The sequence below is a fragment of the Lynx rufus genome, unplaced genomic scaffold (genome assembly GCF_022079265.1).
Source record: "Lynx rufus isolate CCGP_SWC_20201006 ecotype Redwood Valley unplaced genomic scaffold, mLynRuf1.p SCAF_20, whole genome shotgun sequence".
Lineage (NCBI taxonomy): Eukaryota > Metazoa > Chordata > Mammalia > Carnivora > Felidae > Lynx > Lynx rufus.
Window position 1 is genome coordinate 28,679,590 of NW_025814835.1, and position 21,689 is coordinate 28,701,278.

Here is a 21,689-nt window from a genome sequence, read left to right on the forward strand (position 1 = left end):
TAAATGTCCTAAAGCCCTGGCTGGGACAGGCATGTTCAGGGGAATCCAAACTTACCACCGACATTATGTTGGACAGGGCTGCTCCCATGTATGCACAGAACAGGGCTGTGGAAAAACAAGGACCATGGAGTCAGCTTCCCAGGGTTTGCCCCCACCTCTTCCCCAGGGCAGGGGTCCTATACTGTCTTCAGCAGCCTTGGTGTCTCACCACATCCTGACATCTGGCATATTTGCCTGACATTATTATGGTAGCTTTTTTTTTTTTTTTGCAGGTAGGTGTGGCCAATCTCCCACCAGACCGTGTTCTGAGGGCAGAGATTAAAGCCTTCTATCTCCTCCGCACTTCCATGGTGGCCTTGCATACAGCCAGGGGTCAGTAAGCATTTTTTGCTTGTCCACGCTGACCTTGGGGATGTGTGGCTGGATTATTATCTATCTTAGGAATGAGTGGTCAGACTATATGAACCCCCCCAACAAGGCTCCTCCCATCCAAGATTCTGAGCGGCCCTGATAGAACTTGTTGGACCCGCACCAAGCCTCACCAGAGGCCTTATGCCCCTGCATTTTTGCTCTTTCTGTTCCTCTGTCCAGAACACCTTCTTCCCCTGTCTCTACCTACCCAATTCCCATCCTGGAAGCGTTGAGATAAACCCCGTCCTCCCTGCAAAGCCTTCCCAGATGGTTCTAGCCACAGGAATGTGCCACTTCTCCAAAGACCAAAGGCAGTTACAGTCTTAGCTTCAAAATATCTGGCACTTCTGACTTGACAGATATTTACTGAGCCTACTGTCTCCTTGCTGGCTGCTGAGGGGAATACAAGAGACATACATGGAAGTCATTTACAGTCTCCACATATGAATGGGGAAAAAGTTCTTCTGAATGTTCTTCTGCCCTTTACTTGTCTCCAGTTTTGCTTATTAAAGTCCTGCTGTTTCCAGAGAACGTAAGTAACTCCAGGGCAGCAAAACTGGGGGAAAGATGAGGCTGGGGTTTGAATCTTGCTTCTGCCCTCAATAGCTGTGTTTTAGATTAAGTTCATTAAACCTTCTGGGTACCAGGGTGTACAATGGGCTGACAATCTATGCCTGGTAGTGATCTGGGAGGACTGAGTTTGTATGTGGCGCTGGGGTGCAGCTTTGAGAGCGCCTGCACCCATTTCCCTTGGGACAGCGCACTACTTACTCCATGGAAATCAAGCTCCCATGTTGTGATCTTCTGACACCTCAGTGCTCCCAGGTATGTCATCTCACTGGGTCTTTGTAATAATCTTTTCAGACATCACAGCCTTAATGATTGTGTGATAACTGCTCTTCCTCTAGATGTGGCTTCATGACAATGTGGTCACCACTGTATCTTCCATGCATAGCCTAGGGCGTGGCACTACGTGGTGTTCTCTAAAAGGTTGTGGGATGAAGTTATTGTACCGGAATACTGCCACTAGCACCTGAGGAAATGCATGTGTGATCTCCTTGGAAACTTACAACACTGTGTCAATAAAAAACAGTAAGCATGGTTGTGACTCCATTTCACAGAAGAGGAACCTCAAGTCCCCCATTGGGACCCAAGCCACAGGTCCTTCTAGAACTGCTACCAAGTTCCGATTAATGTTCCTCATGGGTTTTGCATAATCAAGTAGGGAGGGAAGGAAGGAATTGCAGAGTGACCTGGTGGTCAGCTTCCCCAAATACCCACCACAGACGAGGGCCAGCAGGTGCGTCTGCCAGGTGAGGGCGTAGAACATGCCCCCTATGGCGATGCAGGAGAGGACACAGTTGTAGCTCCAGAGGCCCATGTAGATGGTCTCGAAGGGCGTGGCCACCGTCAGGGCTGTGGAACAAGGTGTGACGTTTCTGGCCAGTTCTGGGTCCCCACACAAAGGCCACCTGGTGCCAGCTCTCAGGATGGCCTCACTCCTGCTATCCCCTCCCCACACTCCTCCCCCATCCCATCAAAAGAGCCTCTAGAAATGGCATCTGGTCTTCAGGAACCAGCAACAAGAGGACAGCAGTGGTTCCCAAACTGTGGCTTGAAGATTTCACACAGAGGTGTGACTACTTTCAGGGTGAGAGGAGGTCAAGGCGTTGGGATTCTAGGTATTCTCCACACCTTTGGCCCGAGTAGCTGCATTTTTAGCAAGAAACTTTTCAAGTGAAAAAGGTCTGCTTCCAATGGTTGAGGAAAAGTATGTATATACACATACAGATATATAGAGATAGACAAATAGAAGTACGGGATGTGAACAATAGGTGAATCAGGCAAAGAATTTATGGGTGCTTCATATACCATTTTTACTTTTATAATTTTTTGATAAATTCAAAATTATTTTCAAATGATTTTTTTAAAGTTCTGCTTCCAAGATGTTTTTGAAAAACATTGGAATGAGTCAACAGGATCCTAGTCCTATGTGCCCGACTCCAATTTCTGGCTCTACTGTGCATATTTACATATATAAATGCATGTACATACATATGCCTACACGCAGAAATATTAAATCACATTTGTCAAATAGGAATACAGTTTTTGAGAAATTGTTTTCTTTTAGTTTACTCCAAATTTCAAAGCACTGGGTCATTTATACTCCTCGGTCTGTTACTGCTCTCCAGGCCTCTGAGTGACCCACCCTTTCCTTCCACCCCTCAGCTCCCAGGGGCTCAGGTAGCCAATGAGGTCTTCAGCCCCTTGCGTCTCCCCACATATCCTGCTGCGGCAGTCTGCTCACTTTGGAAAATCAAGAAAGGGAAAAATAAGTCTCTCCCCTGACAATGTTCAAAAACACCAGTGAAGATAAAAAGTCTAGATTATTTGCCCTGTGCAGGGATGGAACGACCTCAGGAAAATTATCCCAAGGTCCTCCCTGCAGAGAGGGGACCCTGTCCTACCTGCTAGCATCCCCACAATTGAGCCAATGGCTGCATGCAGGCAGATGAGTGGCGAGGAGATGAACAGAGCCACCAGGAACACGCCGCCTGTCCAGGGATTGTCACAGCCATACACCTGGCCAACCCCGATGGGGATGGCTTGTAGCAGCTGCAAAGTCAACAGAATCTGGGGTCACTGGAGTGTGGGCACATAATGAAAAGAGCAGGCCTTAGGGTCAGGACAAAGCCATTCCTGGTGGGGGTAATGGGTTGGAACGGGAGGATGGCGGTGCCCTCTAGCGTGGAAGAGAACTTGGGAGGAAGGACATGAGCTGGAACAAATAGCTCCTCACTCCACCACCTAGCAGGCATCTGGCATCCGCCGTGCAAAACCCTCCCAACACAGGTGCTTCTGAAAGACACATGGCTTCTGCTTTGAGAGGAGGAGCTTTGAGAGGACCAGAGGGCACCCTCTCCCAAGAATGCCATTGGAAATTTCAGGGCACTAGGGGATTTCCACCAGACCTTCTGATATCCTATAGTATTCCAGGAATATTGGAAATATTCTAGGCCATTTTGATGATTGATTTCATCAAAGGTCACCCAGATCATTGGTGGCTAAGGCCAGGCTAGAGCCTCTGAGCTTGGCCCCTAGTCTAGAGGTGGTTGCTGCACATTCAGAGCTACCTAGGGTATTATGGGGCTCTGGAAAGGAGGTGGCATTTCTCCTGCTCGAGGATCACTTAGCATTTGTAGAACGATAATATGTATACCATTGGAAAACAGAATAAAGCCAAACATCCCCGAGTTTGAGAGTCATTTGAGGGTGTTGTAATTGTAGATGCTAATTTGGGAGTCAGATGGCCCTTTTTCTGCCCAAGCTGAACCATCTACATCTGACAGAGGAGGGCCTGAAGGAGAGGAGGGAGATTGGCAGGCTAGGGAAGAGTATTGGCCTGGGAGCTGAGGGCTCCAGCTTTCAGGGGAGTTTTGCACAAGCTCATGGAATGATGGTGGGTATGTCACTTCCTCATGCTGGGCTCTGGTGCCCTTCTCTGTAACATGAGAAGGCTGCCATAGCAGATAATCTCCCACCTTTAAAATTCTGCTGTCTTTGCTCTATTACTATGTCATGTGACCTCTTTGAGGGCCAGGCTCCTTGATGGCTGGGTACATAATAGGTGCTTAATAAATATGTATTGATTAGCTCAGCAGTTTCCAAACTTTGCTGTACATTGGAAATCCTAGAAAAAAAATTTGATGACTGGCTCCTCCTTAGACATTGTGATTTAACTGGTATGGGGCATGACCAGGGCCTCAGGAGATTCCCAAGCGCAACTGAGTTTGGGGACCACTGAGTTAGTTATACATGACCTGCTGTAGATGTTGGAAATTAATTGCACATCTCCCTTTGGGTGAAATTTTGTACTTTTTAACAACCTGATTTAATTCTGGAGTCAGTCTGATTTCTTTAGAGAACAGTGTTTGAGGAGTCCCACAGAGCTTTTTAAGCTTTGCCCATCCTGGTCTCTGGATGGGTGGCCTTTCAATTACCAAGCACTGTCTGGGCCAGAGCCTAGAGCCTCATGCCAGGAATGATGGGGGTGTGCATCTTATTTAAAGGAACCCTGAGAATGCTTTCTGCCAGTTCAGGGAACTCAGCTTAAGTGTGGGGTACTGGCTGAAAATGTACTCAATAAATATTCCATGACTTCCCAAAGTCTGAGGCATGCAGGATGTAAAGGGGGTTCCAACTTCCCCCTTGCTGTCTGGGAACACAGATTTGAAGCCCAAGCAGTCAAGAATGAGAAGAATGAGGGACAAGTAGCCTCAGAACAGAGTCTGGGCTCAGAAAGCACCTTCCTCTGCCGGGATCCATATTTTAGCTTGGTGAACTGTGGCCCTGGGGTGGCACCCCTCCCTTCCACCTGCTCTCCAACACCCTGGGGTGAAGGTGTGAAGGGCAGTCGGGTGTGCATGGAAATTTACTGAGCCCCTGCATCCTTCCTACTGCCTACTCTCGACAATCCTCTAGTAACAAGAAAGGCCAGTTAAACAAAAAGGAAGTCATTCTCATCATTGTTTAAAAGACAAGGAGGGAAGGGGAGTTGGGACCTGGATGGTGTGGAAGAGAAGGAGCCCACTGTGAAAGTAGTGGTGTGGTGGGTGAGCTGGTGCCTCAGGGTATATGGATTTGCATGCTGCCACTTTCTGTTCACTTTGAAGATGAATGAGAGGCATCTCTCGCAGGTGGCCATCTCCATCCTGTGCCCCTCAGTGGGGAGGGTGGGAGGCTCCATGGGCAACGCCCATGCCCCCGAGGCTGTTACTGGGACTCTGCCTCATGGGTAGGGCTCAGGGACTGCAGGTCTGCGCCCTTATGGCAATGTGCCTAACTGCCAGCTGATGATCACTGACAGTCCCCTCAGAGTTAGAGCTTTGTCCCTTCTCCTGCCCCTGCCATTTTCTACTTGAGACAGTGGGCTTTCCCTCCAATGCAGGGTTCTGTCTTTTCCATTCTCTTGGATTTAGATCCTAACCCTGACTCTGATGCCCCTCCAGCCCCTGCCCCAGACAAAACTTTGAAAAGACAAAATATTCAAAAAGGTTTTGCATAGTTAGCATTTGCACTAGGGGCAGAGAAGACTTTCCTTTTCTGATAGCTTCAGGTCCGAGTGTGGCTGACCCTGAAACCCCTGAACTGTCCTCCCCACCCACGAGTGGTGGCCCTGGAGCTGAGCCCCCAGCAGCCCATCTTGATGATGGGCTCAGCTGGGTGGTGAGGGCTGGGAAAGCAGACTACATAAACAATACTGAGGATGTAGTTCTATGTGCAAGTATTCAAAAGGCAATCATAGAAATAATATTCTGAATTACTCTAAACAGCCGAGTTAGAACCAATGGGTGAAAGATGGAGGGGGACAGATTTCTGAGGAAGGTAAAGAGCTCTCTAATACTTCACGGTACCTAATGAGGGGTGGACTGCATTGAGAAGCAGGTTTCAACTCACTGTGGTTGTTCCAGATGAGGGTGTCTGTCTCACCTGGGACTAAGAAGGTGATGGGTCAAAGCCTGGGCTCTACATCAGGCTGCCTGGGTTTTATATTCAGGCACTAGCAGCAGTTTGAGCTTGGGCAGCTAACCTTCTCTGTGCCTTAGTTTTCTCATCTGTGAATGGGAATGATGATAGTACTTACAGCATTGGGCTATTAGGAGGGTTAAATTAAGTCCAGAAGTCAAGGGCTTGGAACAGTGTCTGATACGTAATAAGCTTGCCGTAGCCTTAGCTGTTAGCTCTCTCTATTGTTCATGAACAAGGCCAAATTTTACAATTCTGTCTATTTAATCTTGTGTTAGGTTTTTATTATATCCCTTTATCCCAAGTGTCTAGAGATTGGTAGAATAAATGAATATGTACATTTGTGATAGTTGGATGTGAAGCAGGGTTTCTCAACTTCGATATTTATTGACATTTGGGGCTAGATAATTCTTGGTAATGGGGAGGGCTGTCTTGTGAATAGTAGCATGTTTGGTGGCATCCCTGACTTTTTGATACCAGTAGCACCCCTCCCCCCAGTCTAAATTTTGCCTCCTCCCTCCAGGAGGGCAAAGTCACCCCTGCTTGAAAGTCACTGATATGGAAAGTACATGAAAATTCATCCCTATCTTCTCTTGATAAGACCTTTAAGACCCTAATTTTAAACATTTGTTTTAGTATCTGGCCCCTTCACCCAACCATCCACCTTATTGAGTATTTTTCCCTGAACCTACCATTCTGTATAATTAACTTGGTACTGACCTATGCACTTATTTACTGTCTGTTTCCCTGTACAGAGAGTACACTTCAAAAGGGCAGAGAAGTTGTTGTCCTTTTATTCCCCGTGTATTCCTAGTGTCTGATAAAGTGCCTGGTACATATCAGAACTTCAATGAGGGTTTGTTGAAAGCACAGCAGCCTTTTTCTCTGTCCTGTTCTCTACTATGACCATCATCTGGTGGAGATGCATCTGGAGAAGCTGAGAGCCTGGATAATCCACAAACCAGTTATCAAGAAGGTGTGTGGTATAAGCAGGGGTCCCCACTCATCTGCCATTGGGTAACTTACCAAGGGCATCTCCATCTCTGTCCAGGTGATGTTGGGCACTGAAGACACAGGCTCCACCAGTGTTGTGGGGAAGAAGAGGTTGTAGTGGCCGGTGGCTGCCAGGTACAGGGTCATAGCAATGTTGAAGGGCAGCGTGAAGACAGGAAGGTCCCACTTGCTGAAGATGGAATTCAAGGCACTGGAAAGAACTGGGCTGAAGATGAGCAAGACAAAGGGTTAATCTGTGCTCATCCATAGGTCTACACCATCTTGTCTCGTCAGCTCTGTCCATGGTGCCCCCCTGTCCTTGGCCCAGCCATTCCTGGCTCCTTTGAGACTCTAGTGGTCCATTTATCTGGGACTGGGGATAAGGTGTTCCATTTAAGGTGAATCTTTGAGAGATGCATTTTTAAAGTATAAATATACTTGAATATGTTATAAATTATACTTGAATAGCAAATATAATACTTGAATATAAAACTTTATAATTTAAATATTTGCTTGTTTCTTAAACCAAGAAAATTAAACAAAACGTAATCCTTAGAAAATAATGTGTATTGCCCTTGAATCATCAGGATGTACAACAGCTACTCTCCTGCACTGTGATAACATTTTAGAAGCCTGGTCTTAGAGGAGGCAGCTGCTATGGCACAAAGGTAATGTGTGGGCTTGATTCAGCTGAAGTGCTTTGAGCTACTCTGGAAGCCACCACATGAAGATGAAACCTTCAGTTGTTTGTGTCCTCTCTTTTCTCGGCCTCTTCCTTGGGAGAAGCAGGCATGTTGGAAGCAGATGGAGCTGGGTGCAAATCCTAACTCCTACATTTATAGGCTGAGTGAGCAGCATTAGGTAATGATCTCCCTGAACTTTAGTTTCCTCGAAAGGACAAGCCACCGTAGACACTTAACACCCTACGTCTTCACACTCAAAGAGCTGTTGGGACAAAACATGAAATCACATGATCTGGCTGACTGGTCTACCTTTAATTCATGACCTTGAGTCTCCAATGGGCATTTATGACTGCCTGAAAACCCTACTACACAGTCCATGCAAATTAACTCTCCAACTTGTTGAGAATAAAAGAATAGAAATGACAAGATGAGAAATGCTTCATTTTCCCAACCGTAAGCTCTACACTCCAATTGCCCAGCTCCTACATAGTTTTCCTCTCTGCCTTTGTCACATAATGAAAGTATTCCTCTTTCTTTATTGGGCCAATTCTTACTCTTGTGCTTCAAGATCCAATCTGTCTCAAAGACTTCACTCTTGCAATTCTCTCCTCTCTCTCCTGCAGGTGCAGTCTCTCCTTTATCTCTGGAACACTCTCATAAGTTTACAAAATGCTTTAGTATCTTCTTCCTATTAACACCCTCCTCCTCTAATCCGATGTCCCCTCTGGCTATTTTGCCCCACTTCCCTGCCCTTGTTTATAACAAATATTCCTCAACAGATTGCTATGGTCAATCTTTCCACTCCCTTTCTTTCCTAAATCCACTCCAATCAGGTGTGTGTTCTTTCCATGCCATGCAAGTGGCTCTTGTCCAGTTCACTAATGACATCTATCCTACCAAATCTATGGCCATTCCCTGCTCCCTTCATTTGATAATCAGATGCTCCAACTGGATTGAAATATTTTCTGTCAGGGCTACCATGATACTGCCCTTTCTTAGCTTTCTTCCTACTTCTCCAGCTGCTCCTTGTCACTTCTTTGTGGTTCTTTCTCTTTTCTCCCAGTCATCTAGATACTGGAATATCCTATGGCTCGGCCTTGGGTCTTCTCTTCATCTTCTTTTTCTGGGTGATATCTTTTAGTCCCATGGACAAAATGTCTTCTGTATACTTCTGCCCTCCAAATCTTGACCATATCAAAGTTCTGGATTTGTACGTCCAGTTACCTTGTCAACATGTCTACTTGGAAGTCTATAGCCTAATATGTCTGTCAGAACTCTTGATTTACACCTTGTCTCCTACCACCAACCTGTTTTTCTCTTAGTCTTTCCATCAATCCAGGTGCTCAGCCAAACTATAGGAGTGTACTGAATCCTCTTTTCTTCCCCACCCCCCAAACTCCACAGCCTCCCAGAGAGTCTTGTTGCCTTTACCTTCCTTAAAATACATCCTAAACCCAACCACCTTCCTGTGTATCACCCTTGTCCAGACCACTCTCATCTCTCTGTGGGTTCCTGACTCTGCTTCCAGCATCCGCTCTTGCTCCAGTTAAAATCCATTCTCCACAAGGCAAGCAGAGCGATTTGTTTAAATTTAAACCATATCCTATCACATCTCTGCTTAAAACCCTTTAACTGCTTCCCATCACAGTTGTAATAAAAATACAAAAGCCTACTGGATCCTCAAAGCAAACGGGGTCTAGCCCTCATTAACTTCTGCCTTCACCTCCTCCATTCCTCCTTCATTCACTGGGCATAAGCCCCCGCTGGTCTTGTTTCCTGAACATGGGGCACTCCTCCAGCTGGGGTCTGCACATGCCACCACCACCGTCTGCAATGTCCTTCACTAGATCTTCAGATGGCAAGTGCCTTTTATCATTTAGGGGAAAGCATGAATGCTCCTTCCTGAAAGTGGCCTTCCCTGACCACTCACGTCTGGAATCCCTCTCTGTCCCACTTGCTCTGTTTTGCTTTCTTCAAAGCAGTTATCAAATCTTGACATGAGAGGCTTACTCTTTTGTTATAAAGCAAATGTATGCAAATGAAGACAGAGTCTCCTATGCCTTACATGGGGGCAGGTGCGGGGCATTGAGGAAATCCCCATAGAAATGACTGCTATAGTTTTTGTCCCAATGGATTCAGAAACACAGAAACCCTGAGAAGAAACATAAATTTCCCCAAATGCTTAATGTAGTAATTTATTTACAAGCACTGCTAAAAAGTAATAAACTGAAACTTAATAAATTAGTACTTAAACTAACTGTTTTAGTGACTCCAGAAATCTAAGAAAGATATGTACTTCTTAGAGGTGTTGAAAATGAGTTAGCATGTCTCACAGCTGTGGGGCACAGACTGGAGGACATGGGTCACCTTGGGCTCCTGCTCTTTGGTGACGGCATGCATAAGAATGATAGCATCAGGTAGCAAAGACCTGCCCAAGATCCAGGTGAGCTGAGCCACAGCACACCCCTCATCTCAACAAATATTTGTTCCCAAGACCCTTTCTCTTGACTTTTTTATTCCTTTGCAGAATGAAGTGATTGTACAGCAAGATCTCAACTGATGTTTCTTGTTCAAAGATCCTATGCTTTCACTATAGACATTCTTCTCCAAGAGAGTTCTGATTCTATCACAAGTGAGTTTTTAGCTTTTCCATCTTGGTCAGGCCACAGTTTAGATAATTCCCATGTAGCCTGGAGTTTAACAGTTGCAGACTCTGGGTTCAACATCAAAAATTTTGTAAAAGTATGGCCTGGGGCAAGTTACTTAACCTCTTCATGACTTGTTCTTTTCTTCTGTAAACTGGGGACAAAAATAACCCTACCTGGCTGAGCACAGGGCTTGTCTTGCAGGAAATATTCAATAAATGTTACCTTTTGTTATTAAACCTAACATTCAAGGAAGATTATTAGCACAATAAAACACCTGTGGTCACTGCTGCTCTAAAGGGTCCCTGTTATTCTAAAATAAAAAAATGATCTGCTGTGTTGCAATCAAACTGATGGATTTTCACCGTGTCTTGTGGCCACGCCACCATGTCTTGTGGCCACGTGTCAGAGCCAGCCTGACTCTGAAGACACTAGGCTCCAGGAGGGCACATGTCCCCATCCAGTGTAAGATGCAAGCACCACGGGGCCCTGCGGGTCTGTGAGCAAAAAGAAGGAGGCATCTCACCAGGTCATGGCTGTGAAGGTCACAGGAAACAGAAGCCACCAGTAATAGTCTAACTTCTCAGAGAACACAGCGATCAGTAGTCCGACCAGCATTCCGTTGTACCCGTGGAGGCCTGAGGCGATGGCAGACCTGGGTGGGGGCAGTTACATTGCATTTGAATTTGGTGGGGCTTGTAGGGCCCTCCCTGGTACTCCCAGAAGAAAGTCAGCTTACTCCTGAGTGTTGGGCAGTCACACAGCTGCTAGTGCCTTCCTAGATCTGACACACACACACACGCACACACACACGGCCCTGATTACCTTGCCGTTCTAGAATTAAAGTACGCACTTTGTCTTCTCACTGTGTCTAAGCTCCCTCTTGGCTTCTCAGGGGGTCTCAGACTGCTAAGTTTAGTGAGAGATCTAATAGAAACCTGAGGTATGACACCAGGGAAAGTGTGTGTGTGTGTGTGTGTGTGTGTGTGTGTGTAGGAGACAGGGAGGAGGGGTGGGAGAGAAGGGGGAGGAGAGAGTGCATCTGACTGCACCGTGTGAAGCTGTAATTGTTGCAGTTGGCCTGTGTCCCAGAGTGGACAAGCTGAACCCGCTGGGGATGCACAAAAGCCTCTCCCCACAGCAGGATAGGGAGGGGCCCAGAGGTGGGGAGAATCCAAGCTTCAGTCTATCCTTTCTTTTTGTTTCATCAGGGAAGGCTATGTGCTCCTAAACTTCTCTCCCTGATGCTAATAAATCCTGCCCTTGACCCTTCTCATGGCTCAGCTGGCTGGGGGATGGGGAACAGGGTGAAGGAGGGACTGGGCAAATCACTGCAAGACCCCTGCCAGAGCATGAGGTTTGTGTACTGTGCTCTGTCCTGCCCTTGACTGTAAGTTGTCCAGGCTGGAACTTGTCTGTCTGACATCAGTGTAACAGAAAACAGCGTCTGGTGCACAGAGGGCTCTAGGCCTTGCTTGGTTGTTGAATAGGTGTGTGTACATGCTAAAGCTTTTCACAGACTGATTGTCTTTGCCCAGCAAGGGCATCCAGAAGCATAAGGAGGGAAGAAGGGCGTTCTGGCTAGAGGATGGCTCCTGCCTGGCAGAGGCCATGGCTTGGGTCTGGAATGAGGGGAGCTTTCAGCTCTGGAGTGGCCAGGAGATTAGCTCAGCTAGACTGAGGAGAGTGGGAGCAGCTGGAGGGTGGGAGGAGGTATCTCTAGACAGTTTCCAACAAGAAAAGCTGAACACATGGCACTGTGTGGGGACACTTGTATGGGACACTGGTTAGAGGGCTGGCTGCTCCTGAGGCCATAAACATATGGGGCAGTTGGAGACGGGGGTTGGGGTAGGGGGTGGGGAGGATGAGGTGGGTGGAAGAGTGGCTGGGAGGGAAGACCGCTGGGGTTTGGAATCTATCTCTTTGGGACTAGAAAATCTACCTAAAAAGCAGAAACCCAAGTTTTGGGAAAATAATTAGTTTTAAGTCTGTGTGTGTGTGTGTGTGCATTTTATCTGTATTTTCCCATTTCTGTTCAGTGTTAGGATTTAGTACTTTTTTGGTTTTAATACTAGTTGCTTCAGGCAAGCTGAGAAAAAAATGGCTGACCCATACTGGGGGCTGTCCTGTAGTCCCAGTGGCAGGGTGCAGTGGGCATAGCAGGAATCAAACAAGGGAGCCCAGGGGAGACAAAATTAGAACCCCTCTCTGTGGAAGTCCCCTCCCAGAATACTTCTCTACCAAAACTTTGGTGGCTTCTGGGTTTGGTTGTCAGAATGAAACCCATTACCTTATATCTGCTCTGACTATCAAATATGTAAAACTTGGTTTAACCCCAATGCCAAAAAGATCTTCATTAGGACCACATTCCTTCAGGACTGCAGCATTAGTGCTGTTGACCTTGAGTTACTCTCTGTGAGCTACAGTCTCTGGGGTAGTGGGGTTAGGGTAACAGGGATAAGGGGGGACATGGGCTGATGGAGGAGGAGGAGGGGAGTAAGACTGGTGGACAGGAAGTAGCGGTGGTCACGGGAACAGGGGTGGGGGAGTAGGGGTGGTAGAGAGGGATGGTGGGGGTTATGTTTAGATCATGTAGCTGTGTCAGTGATTTTCTGGGGACAGTGGTGAAGTCAGGGCTCCTTAGAAGGATTTATGTGTGGATATTGTGTAGGGTGTCTAGAGTTTTGAACCTATGGTATAGAACATGGTACTGACCTACCAGCAATGAATCTTTTCTTGACATAGTAGTAGAATATGAAACATTCAAAATGGACTTCCTGTCCTGAACATGCTTAGAACACATCCAGGGAGAGAAGACTCAGAAAATAATTAGAGAGCCAACCCATATAGTACCAGGGTATGTTCTGTGGTTGTCCAGTGAGAAGGGAGGGTTCAGAGAGCACTGGGATAATTAGGGGTGGCTCCCTGTAGGAGGAAGATTTGAAGGAATGGTAGGATTACACAGGCAGAAGCAAAAATGCTCAGGTGGGAACAGTGTGATGCTGAGTGGTAGATGTGGTGGGCCCCAGCAGAGAAATCTCTGGAAGCCAAACTGGCACACACTAGTCTTACTAAAATGTTTGGGAGGATTAGGCAGGCATGGTGTGTGTCTCCTCCATAGTACTGAAGTCCATGAAGCAACTCTCTGAATGGCTTGGCAAATTTACCAGTAGATTATGGTCAAGAGGGAAGTCAGAGCATGAAGGGGCTTTGGCTCCTTGAAGGTGAGCCAGTAAGCAGCAGATCTCACAGATGAGGACAATGGAGCCAGGAGGGGAAGTACTTGCCCAAGGTCACATAGCTAAGGAGCTGGTGGGCTGGACAGAGTTCACCCCTGGTGTTTTACCCATCAGTGATGAAGCAGTGAGACAAGAGTTAATCTTGTCAAGGGCCAGTTCTGTGCCAGCCGCCCATGAGATGACAAGTAACTGGAAACAAGGAATAGGGAACCTACTGGGTTAAAGAGAGACACAAAATCCTGGCTGGAGCCTATTTTTTATGTCACTCACCAGACCTGCACACAAAATAATTCAGCCTCTCCTTCACCCAATTTGTCATGGCCTCCTGGCTTGCTAGAATCAGAGTGCTCCCCTAATGCCACCTCAGAGGTGCATGAATGGCTTCTCAGGGGAGACAAACTGACTCACAAATTTGCCTTGGTGGCATCTGGAATGTGAGGTAGGCCTGGGTGAAGTGTGATGTTGGTCACAACACAACCAACTCTGATGACTCCCCATCCCCTGGGTTCACCAGGGGCCCTTTGGCCTTGCTGTCCACACTCTGTCTGTATGACAAGGACAGTACTGACCTTCAGCCTAGAAGATGCAGGCTTTGTGTTGCAGCCTGAGCCCTGCTACCCACTGACTGTGGCACCTTAGGTGAATACCTGCTCCTCCCAGTCTTTCTCCTACCTTCACTGTCTGCCTGGTGATGTGATGGCAAGACTCACATGTAACAAGGCATGACAGTGCTTTTCAATCTTTTTGACAGTAACCCGCAGTAAGGAGGGAATACCGCGGTAAGGAGCATGACTCAGTTCTCTCTCTCAGTCTCCCTAACCTCACCCACCCCCCACATATACAACACATCCCAACATTAATGAAACAAAAATGTCACAAAATATTTCCTACACATGAATTACTCTAATCTATTTTATTTTATTATTTTAATTTTTAAAAATGCTGTTGCCAATTGATTCATGATCCACAAATGGATTGGTGACCACAAATTGAAAAATACTAAAAATATGAGCATTCCCAAACTTCTCTGATGATCAGAAGCATCCAGGAGGATCTCATTAAAAACATCCCCTCCCAGACCCACTGAATGGGACTATCTGAGGGAACAGAAGTGGTTGGGGTGGAGAAGTCACATTTCTTAACAGCGAGCCCTGGTGACTCTAGCCATCAGGAAAATTTGGGAACTGTTGGAACAGCATGGGGCAAAGTCTGAGAAAATGGTCCAGTTCCAGAAAATGCTACTTGTTATTGTTCCTGGACTTTGCGGCTACCAGTGCAGGGTTGGGGGGGCCCTCCTCTAGCTGTCTCCCAGCTCTGCACTGGGTTGGAGGGGCCCTCCTCTAGCTGTCTCCCACCTCCACACTGCCCTCCCCACTCTACCTTCCTCCTCTCTCCCAGATCCCATGTTTCCAGCTCAAAGGCCACCCTCTCTCATACCCCCACCCCCAAAACACTCTGAAACATCTGTCTTCTCTGAGCTCTCCGGTATATACCGTCTCATATTATTCTGGGACATTTCTTGCCTGTTAGTCAACCAGACTGTAGGTTCCATAAAGGAAGAACAGTTTAAGAGTTCCTCTGCACCTGCCTCATAGGGAATGTTTCCAGAAGGATCTACAGTCAAAAGGAGCCTAGTGCTGTCACTTGCTTTGAGCACAGGAATGGTTTAATTCTGTAGAGACCTCCAGTGACCTGTTCAAGGTTAATCTTTAGGAGACTTGGGCTGGTTGGTAGGATAACGTTGGCTGATCACTCAGGGACACACTTCTCTATCTGTCTAACCCAAGACCCCACGACCACTGCAGACAGGCACCCACCTGTCCTGGTTCAAGGCGAGGGCAGTTAAGGTTGAGACCACTGCCCCCAACACCCCAGCAATCGTCCACCAGGGATTCTGGATCAGAAGCCCTATGAAGATGATGAGTCCGCTGAGAGGGTTGTTGACAAACATTACCTGAGCAGTGCCCCTCAGGACCCAGTCTGTAACCTGGAGGGCCAGTGGCTTATCTGAAAGAGACAGGCAGAGCCATCAGCAGAGTCCTGGTTGTGCTTCCCTGCTGGACCACTGGTTGGCGTGGCAACCAAGGCAAACAAGGATGCGTGAGCCAGGACATTTCCTCTCGTTTGGCCTGGCACCTAGCCCAAGTCTCTGAGTGGCTAGGCAATCAGTCCACAGTGGGTGTTAGTTTTTGCCGTACAGACTGAGGCATCGTGCTGAGACCAATTTAACGCTGTTCCAGCCCTCGACTTGGTTGGCAAGGAAGCCTCAGGAGCATTCCAAGGGAAATTTATTGGTCCAAGGGAAGGGGTGAGGAGGCAGGGAAACCCTCTTTTTGTGTTGTGCCGTATGACTCAGTTGAGAACTGGTATCTGAGCAGCAAAGAAAGTCATCTGGAGAAAAGGAGCTGGAAAGGAAATGGCTTTAGCTCAGCTATGGAATCAGTATTGAGTTAGGACCCGGGGGAAGCCAGGTCAAGAAGAGGGAACATACATTCTGGTTTGGTTTCCAGGACAGCCTATGCAGGTGTGATTGGGGAGGGAAGGGCTGTTTGTTGCAGTATTTAGTTGAGGTAAACTAGGAGAAGAAGGACGTTGAAAGGAAAGAAAGAGCCTTGGAACATGGTGGAGGGTGATGTCAATATTTTCTTGGCACATAATAAATGGCCATGGAACAAGGGAAGGAATGACAGCTTGTTTGGGAAATGACTTATATACCACTAAGTGGTTGTCCTGTATCTATTCCACATAGGGGCAAAGAATTTGCAAAGCACTAAAATTAGCGAAGTGTATTTAATTCTGAAACTCCATGGGAATTCCAAGTTAGTAGGGTACATTGGACCCATCCAGAGCCAACTCAGGGTGGGAGTACTCCAACTGTGGGAGTCCTCTCAATGGGTGAGTGAGGGAGCAGCTTCCTCCACTCACGCCTGAGGGAGGGCTGTCTCCCTGGCCCAGCCCGGCTGCTTCTTTCCTGGGACTTTGCCTACCTTTCAGCCAGCTCCTGCACTCCTTCATGTCCCCTGTGAGGTAGCCCACTGCTTGGAAGAGGCTGATGCCCCCCAAGCCTGCAGAGCCCCGATGAGCTGCCCCGCTTTCTCTCCTTTTACTCCTTTCATTGAGTTTTTCCATTTTCACAATATGGCTGTCTTCATTGGATGACCGGAGATCCTTTTAAGAGAAGCCATGACAAATTATCAAATAATACAGCCTTTTGAGAGCAAGGGCATTTGGGGATAGGGAAGGTTGGCAGGTGTCCTGATAAAGACAAATGATCATAAGACATGTGTCCATTCTCTATTGTGGTCCACAGTGCTGCACACAGGCCAGCTCTTCCTAGGACCACTACACATTCTTCACAGTTGGGTTTCATAGACTTTTGTGCCATGGATCCCTGGTGGCAGCTGGGCAAGGCTGTGGACTTCTTTCCAGAATAATGTTTCGAAATGGATAAAATAAATAGGATAGCAAAGAAAACCAGTTATACTGAAGCAGTTATTACAATATTAAAAAAATCCTATGATCTACATATAAGTACAGCCAGTCCAATATCTATTATAATTTCAAAGTAGCAGTGAGTGAATAAGTGGGGCCTCTTCACCCCAACTCAGGACAACTTTAAAGGGCTGCTTGAGATCTAGAGCTGACCATAGGGTCACCTGGGGCCCTTATTGCCCAACTTCTTCCCCTAATCCTGTTGCCCTTCCTCTTCTACAACTATTGACTGCAAAGGCACATCCCAGTTAACTTCTTACATGAAAATCACCATCTCAAAGTCAGCTTTCTAGGGGAGCCCAATCTGTGACAATGACAACAATCTCAGGTGCTACTGATATGGTTATAGTTCATTATTTATATTTATAATTGAAATAAGTACTAAAGTTCATTGGAGGTTAGTGAAATAAAGGTAAATTATCTTCCCCATCCAAGTTTATCTGCCCTTGGTTCTATCTGTGGCCTCCTAGGTCAGGACTGCTTGCTCTTAAACTGCATTGTCCAATATCACAGCCAATAAATAGCTGTGGCTATTGAACACTTAAAATGTGGCTAATCTGAATTGAGATGTGCTCTAAGTATATTCTGAAGACTTACTATGAAAAAATAATGTGTAAAATATCTCAACAATACATTATACTGACTATATAATGAAATAACTGCTTCTTTTTACTTCTAAAAAATGTGGCTAATAGACATTTGAACAAACATGTGTGGCTCATATTATACTTCTATTGTATGCTGATGGTCTATAGATTTCCCCAACTTCCTCCCTACATCAAAACTTAAATGTCTTGAGGATATCAATGAAAATGGTGGAGTAAGGATCTCCAAAAATTCTCTCTTCTATAAAGGCAATACACATTCTTTTACAGCACACATGGAACCTTCTCCAGTATAGACCATATGTTAGGCCATAAGATAAGTAAAACCTATTTCCCTTGCCTCCAGAGACATGTTGAGTAAGAAGCTGCTGCGGCCAAGGTCAAAGAGGTTTTTGTCTGCTTTCTCCTCAAGGATTTTGATGGCTTCCTGTCTTACATTTAGGTCTTTTATCCATTTTGAGTTTATTTTTGTGTGTGGTGTAAGAAAGTGGTCCAGGTTCATTTTTCTGCATGTTGCTCTCCAGTTTTCCCAGCACCACTTGCTGAAGAGACTGTCTTTATTCCATTGGATATTCTTTCCTGCTTTGTCAAAGATTAGTTGGCCATACATTTGTGGGTCCATTTCTGGGTTCTCTATTCTGTTCCATTGATCTGAGTGTCTGTTCTTGTACCAGTACCATACTGTCTTGATGATTACAGCTTTGTAATACAGCTTGAAGTTGGATAAGTAAAACATTTTTACCGATAAAAAGGTATCACTAAATTTAAAGGGATTGAAATCATGTTCTCTGACCATAATGGAGTGAATTTAGAAATCAAAAGCAGAAGGAAATTTGGGAAATGATGTGGCAATTAAACAACACGCTCCTAAATAATCAATGGATCAAAGAGGAAATCAGAAGAGAAATTAGGAGCTACTCTGAGAGGAATGAAAACAAAACTTATAGGATGCAGCTAAATCAGTGTCAGAGGGAAATTGTAGGTATAAAGACCTGTGCTAAAAAGAGAAATATTCAGGGGCGCCTGGGTGGTGCAGTCGGTTAAGCGTCCGACTTCAGCCAGGTCATGATCTCGCGGTCCGTGAGTTCGAGCCCCGCGTCAGGCTCTGGGCTGATGGCTCAGAGCCTGGAGCCTGTTTCCGATTCTGTGTCTCCCTCTCTCTCTGCCCCTCCCCCGTTCATGCTCTGTCTCTCTCTGTCCCAAAAATAAATAAACGTTGAAAAAAAAAAAAAGAGAAATATTCTGTATCAACAACTTAATCTTCCACTTTAAGAAACTAGAATGACAGTGAACTAAACCAAAAGCAAGTAGAGTGAAGGATATAACAAAGATTATCAAGAAAATAAATGAAATAGAGAATGAAAAATACAGAAAAATCATTGAAACTAAAAGATGGTTCTTTGTAAAGGTCAAAATTGACAAACTTTTAGCTAGATTGACCAAGACGAGAAAAGAAGATTGAAATTACCAGAATCAGAAATGAGAGATGAGACATGACTACCAACCTTCAAAAAATAAAATGGGTTGGGGCGCATGGGTGGCTCAGGCAGTTGTTTGACTCTTGATTTCAGCTCAGGTCATGATCTCATGATTCATGGGATTGAGCCTCGAATCAGGCTCTGCGCTGACAGTGAGGAGCCTACTTGAGATTCTCTGTGTCTCCCGCTCTCTCTGCCCCTCCCCCTCTCACACACTCTCTCCCTCTTTCAAAATAAATAAACATTAAAAAAATTAAAAATGTTATAAAGAAATGGATTCTAAAGAAATGAATAATTGTGTGCTAACAAATCAGATAACCTAGATGAACTGGATACATTCCTAGAAAGGCAAAAACTACCAAACTAACTCAAGAAGAAACAGAAAAATCTGAGCTGACTTATAACAAAGTAAATTATATTAGTAAAGCGAAACCAAAAACAACAAACAAAACACTTCCCACAAAGAAAAGCCCAAGTTCAGATGGCTGTACGTTCTACCAAATCTTTAAAGAATTAATAACAGTATTTTTCAAAAAACAGAAGAGAAGGCAATACTTCTTATCACATTCTGTGAAGCTAGTATTAGTATTACCCTAACACCAAAGCCAGACAAAGACATCACAAAAAAGAAAATTACAGATCAATCTGCTTTATAAATATAGATGCAAAAATCCTTAACAAAACACTATCAAGCCAGATTCAGTAACATATAAAAAGAATGATGGCCAAGTGGGATTTATTCTCAGAATTCAAGACTGTTTCAATGTATAAAAAATCAAACAATAATTATTACTATTGAAAGAATAAAAGAAAAAAACCCACATGATTGTTTCAATAGACACAGAAAAACCACTTGAAAAATTCAACAACCTTTCCTGATAAAAACATTCAAAAAACCAGGAATAGAAAGGAAATTTCTCAACTTAATAAAGGATATCTACTAAAAACCCACAGTTAATATTATATATAATGGTGAAAGATGGGATGCTTTCCCTTTAAGATCAGGAATGAGACAATGATGTTGGTTCTCTTGTCACTTCGATTTAATAATGTACTGCAAGTTTTGGCCAGATCAATTAGATAAGAAAAAAACAGACCAAAAGGGACCCAGATTAGAAAGAAAGGATTTAAAATCTCTCCATTTGCAGATGGGACATTCTGCTGTATAGAAACTCCTTAAAAAATCTTCAACCACCTCCCCGCCCCCCACCAAACCTATTAAAGTTAATGGACAAGTTCAGCAAATTTGCTGGATAGAAGATCAATATACAAAAATCAACTTTATTTTTACATATGAACAAGGAACAATCCAAGAATATTGTGAAGAAAATTCTATTTATGATAGTATGAAAAAGAATAAAATATTTTGGGATAAGTTTAACAAGAAAGGCTTTATATCCTAAAACTAAAGGTTTTATACAATTTTTTTAATACTAAAAACTACAAAAAATCAAAAGGAATTAAAGACTTAAGTAAATGGAAATATATCCTGTGTCCATGGATTGGAAGACTTACTCTTGTTAAAATGGCAATACTCCTTAAATTGATCTATAGATTTAATACAATCTCTACCAAAATCCGAGTTTCATTTTTTTTTCAGAAATTCAAAGTCAGATCCTAAAATTAATATAGAAATTCAGGGGTCTGAGAACAGATAAAACAATCTTGCTTGATTTCAAAACTTACTACAAAGCTACCGTAATCAAGATAGCATGGTACTCGCATAAGTATAGGTATATAAATCAGTTAAATAAAATTGAGAGTCTAGAGATAAACACATACACCTACGGTCCGTTGATTTTTGATGAGTGTCAAAACAGTTCAATGGAGAAAGAATAGCCTTTTCAATAAATGGTGTTGGGACAACTGGATAATTGGACCCCTACTTAATGCCTTATACAAAAATTAACTCAAAATGGAGAAAAGACTTACCTGTAAGTGCTAAAATTATAAAACTGTTAGATAAAAACATAGGAGTAAATCTTTGTGACCTGGATAAGAAAATGGTTTCTTAGATATGACACCAAATACATAAGCAATCAAAGACAAGAGAGATAAATTGGACTTAAAATCACAAATTTTGTGCTTCTAAGGACACTATCAAGATAGTGAAAAGACCTATAAAGTGGGAGAAATTATTTGTGAATCATACAATTGGCAAGGGCCTAATATCCAGAATATATAAAGAACTATTACAACTCCACAATAAAAAGACAAATAACCCAACTGAAAGATGGGCAAAGGATTTGAAAAGACATTTTTCTGAAGACGGTATATAAGTGGTCATTAAGCACATGAAAAGATGTTCAACATCAATTTGACATTAGGGAAATACTAATCAAAATCACAGTGAGATGTCAGTTCACATCCACCCAGGCTGTAATAAAAAAGACAGACCGTAACGAGTTTTGACAAGGAGGTAGACTGGAACAATGTATACCTGGCTGGAGAGAATGTACACCTGATGCAGCTACTTTGGAAAACAGTTTGGCAGCTCCTTAAAATGTTAAACATAGATTTACCATATGACCCAGAAATTCCACTTCTGGATATATACCCAAGAAGAAGAAAAACATATGTCTGCACAAAAACTTCGACACAAATGTTCACAGTAGCA

General features: G+C 44.6%; 1 protein-coding gene across 1 annotated transcript in view; it reads right to left on the bottom strand.

The window, feature by feature from the left end:
• The window catches only part of SLC14A2 (solute carrier family 14 member 2), a 52,939-nt gene that overhangs the window by 30,211 nt on the left and 1,039 nt on the right, over positions 1-21,689 (bottom strand). The window contains exons 2-8 of the mRNA XM_047086372.1: positions 16,485-16,665; positions 15,315-15,504; positions 10,785-10,913; positions 6,964-7,156; positions 2,880-3,027; positions 1,693-1,827; positions 56-105 (exon numbers count right to left, since the gene is read on the bottom strand). Coding sequence (XP_046942328.1) covers positions 56-105; positions 1,693-1,827; positions 2,880-3,027; positions 6,964-7,156; positions 10,785-10,913; positions 15,315-15,504; positions 16,485-16,665 — 1,026 coding nt within the window. The remainder of the gene's footprint in view (positions 1-55; positions 106-1,692; positions 1,828-2,879; positions 3,028-6,963; positions 7,157-10,784; positions 10,914-15,314; positions 15,505-16,484; positions 16,666-21,689) is intronic.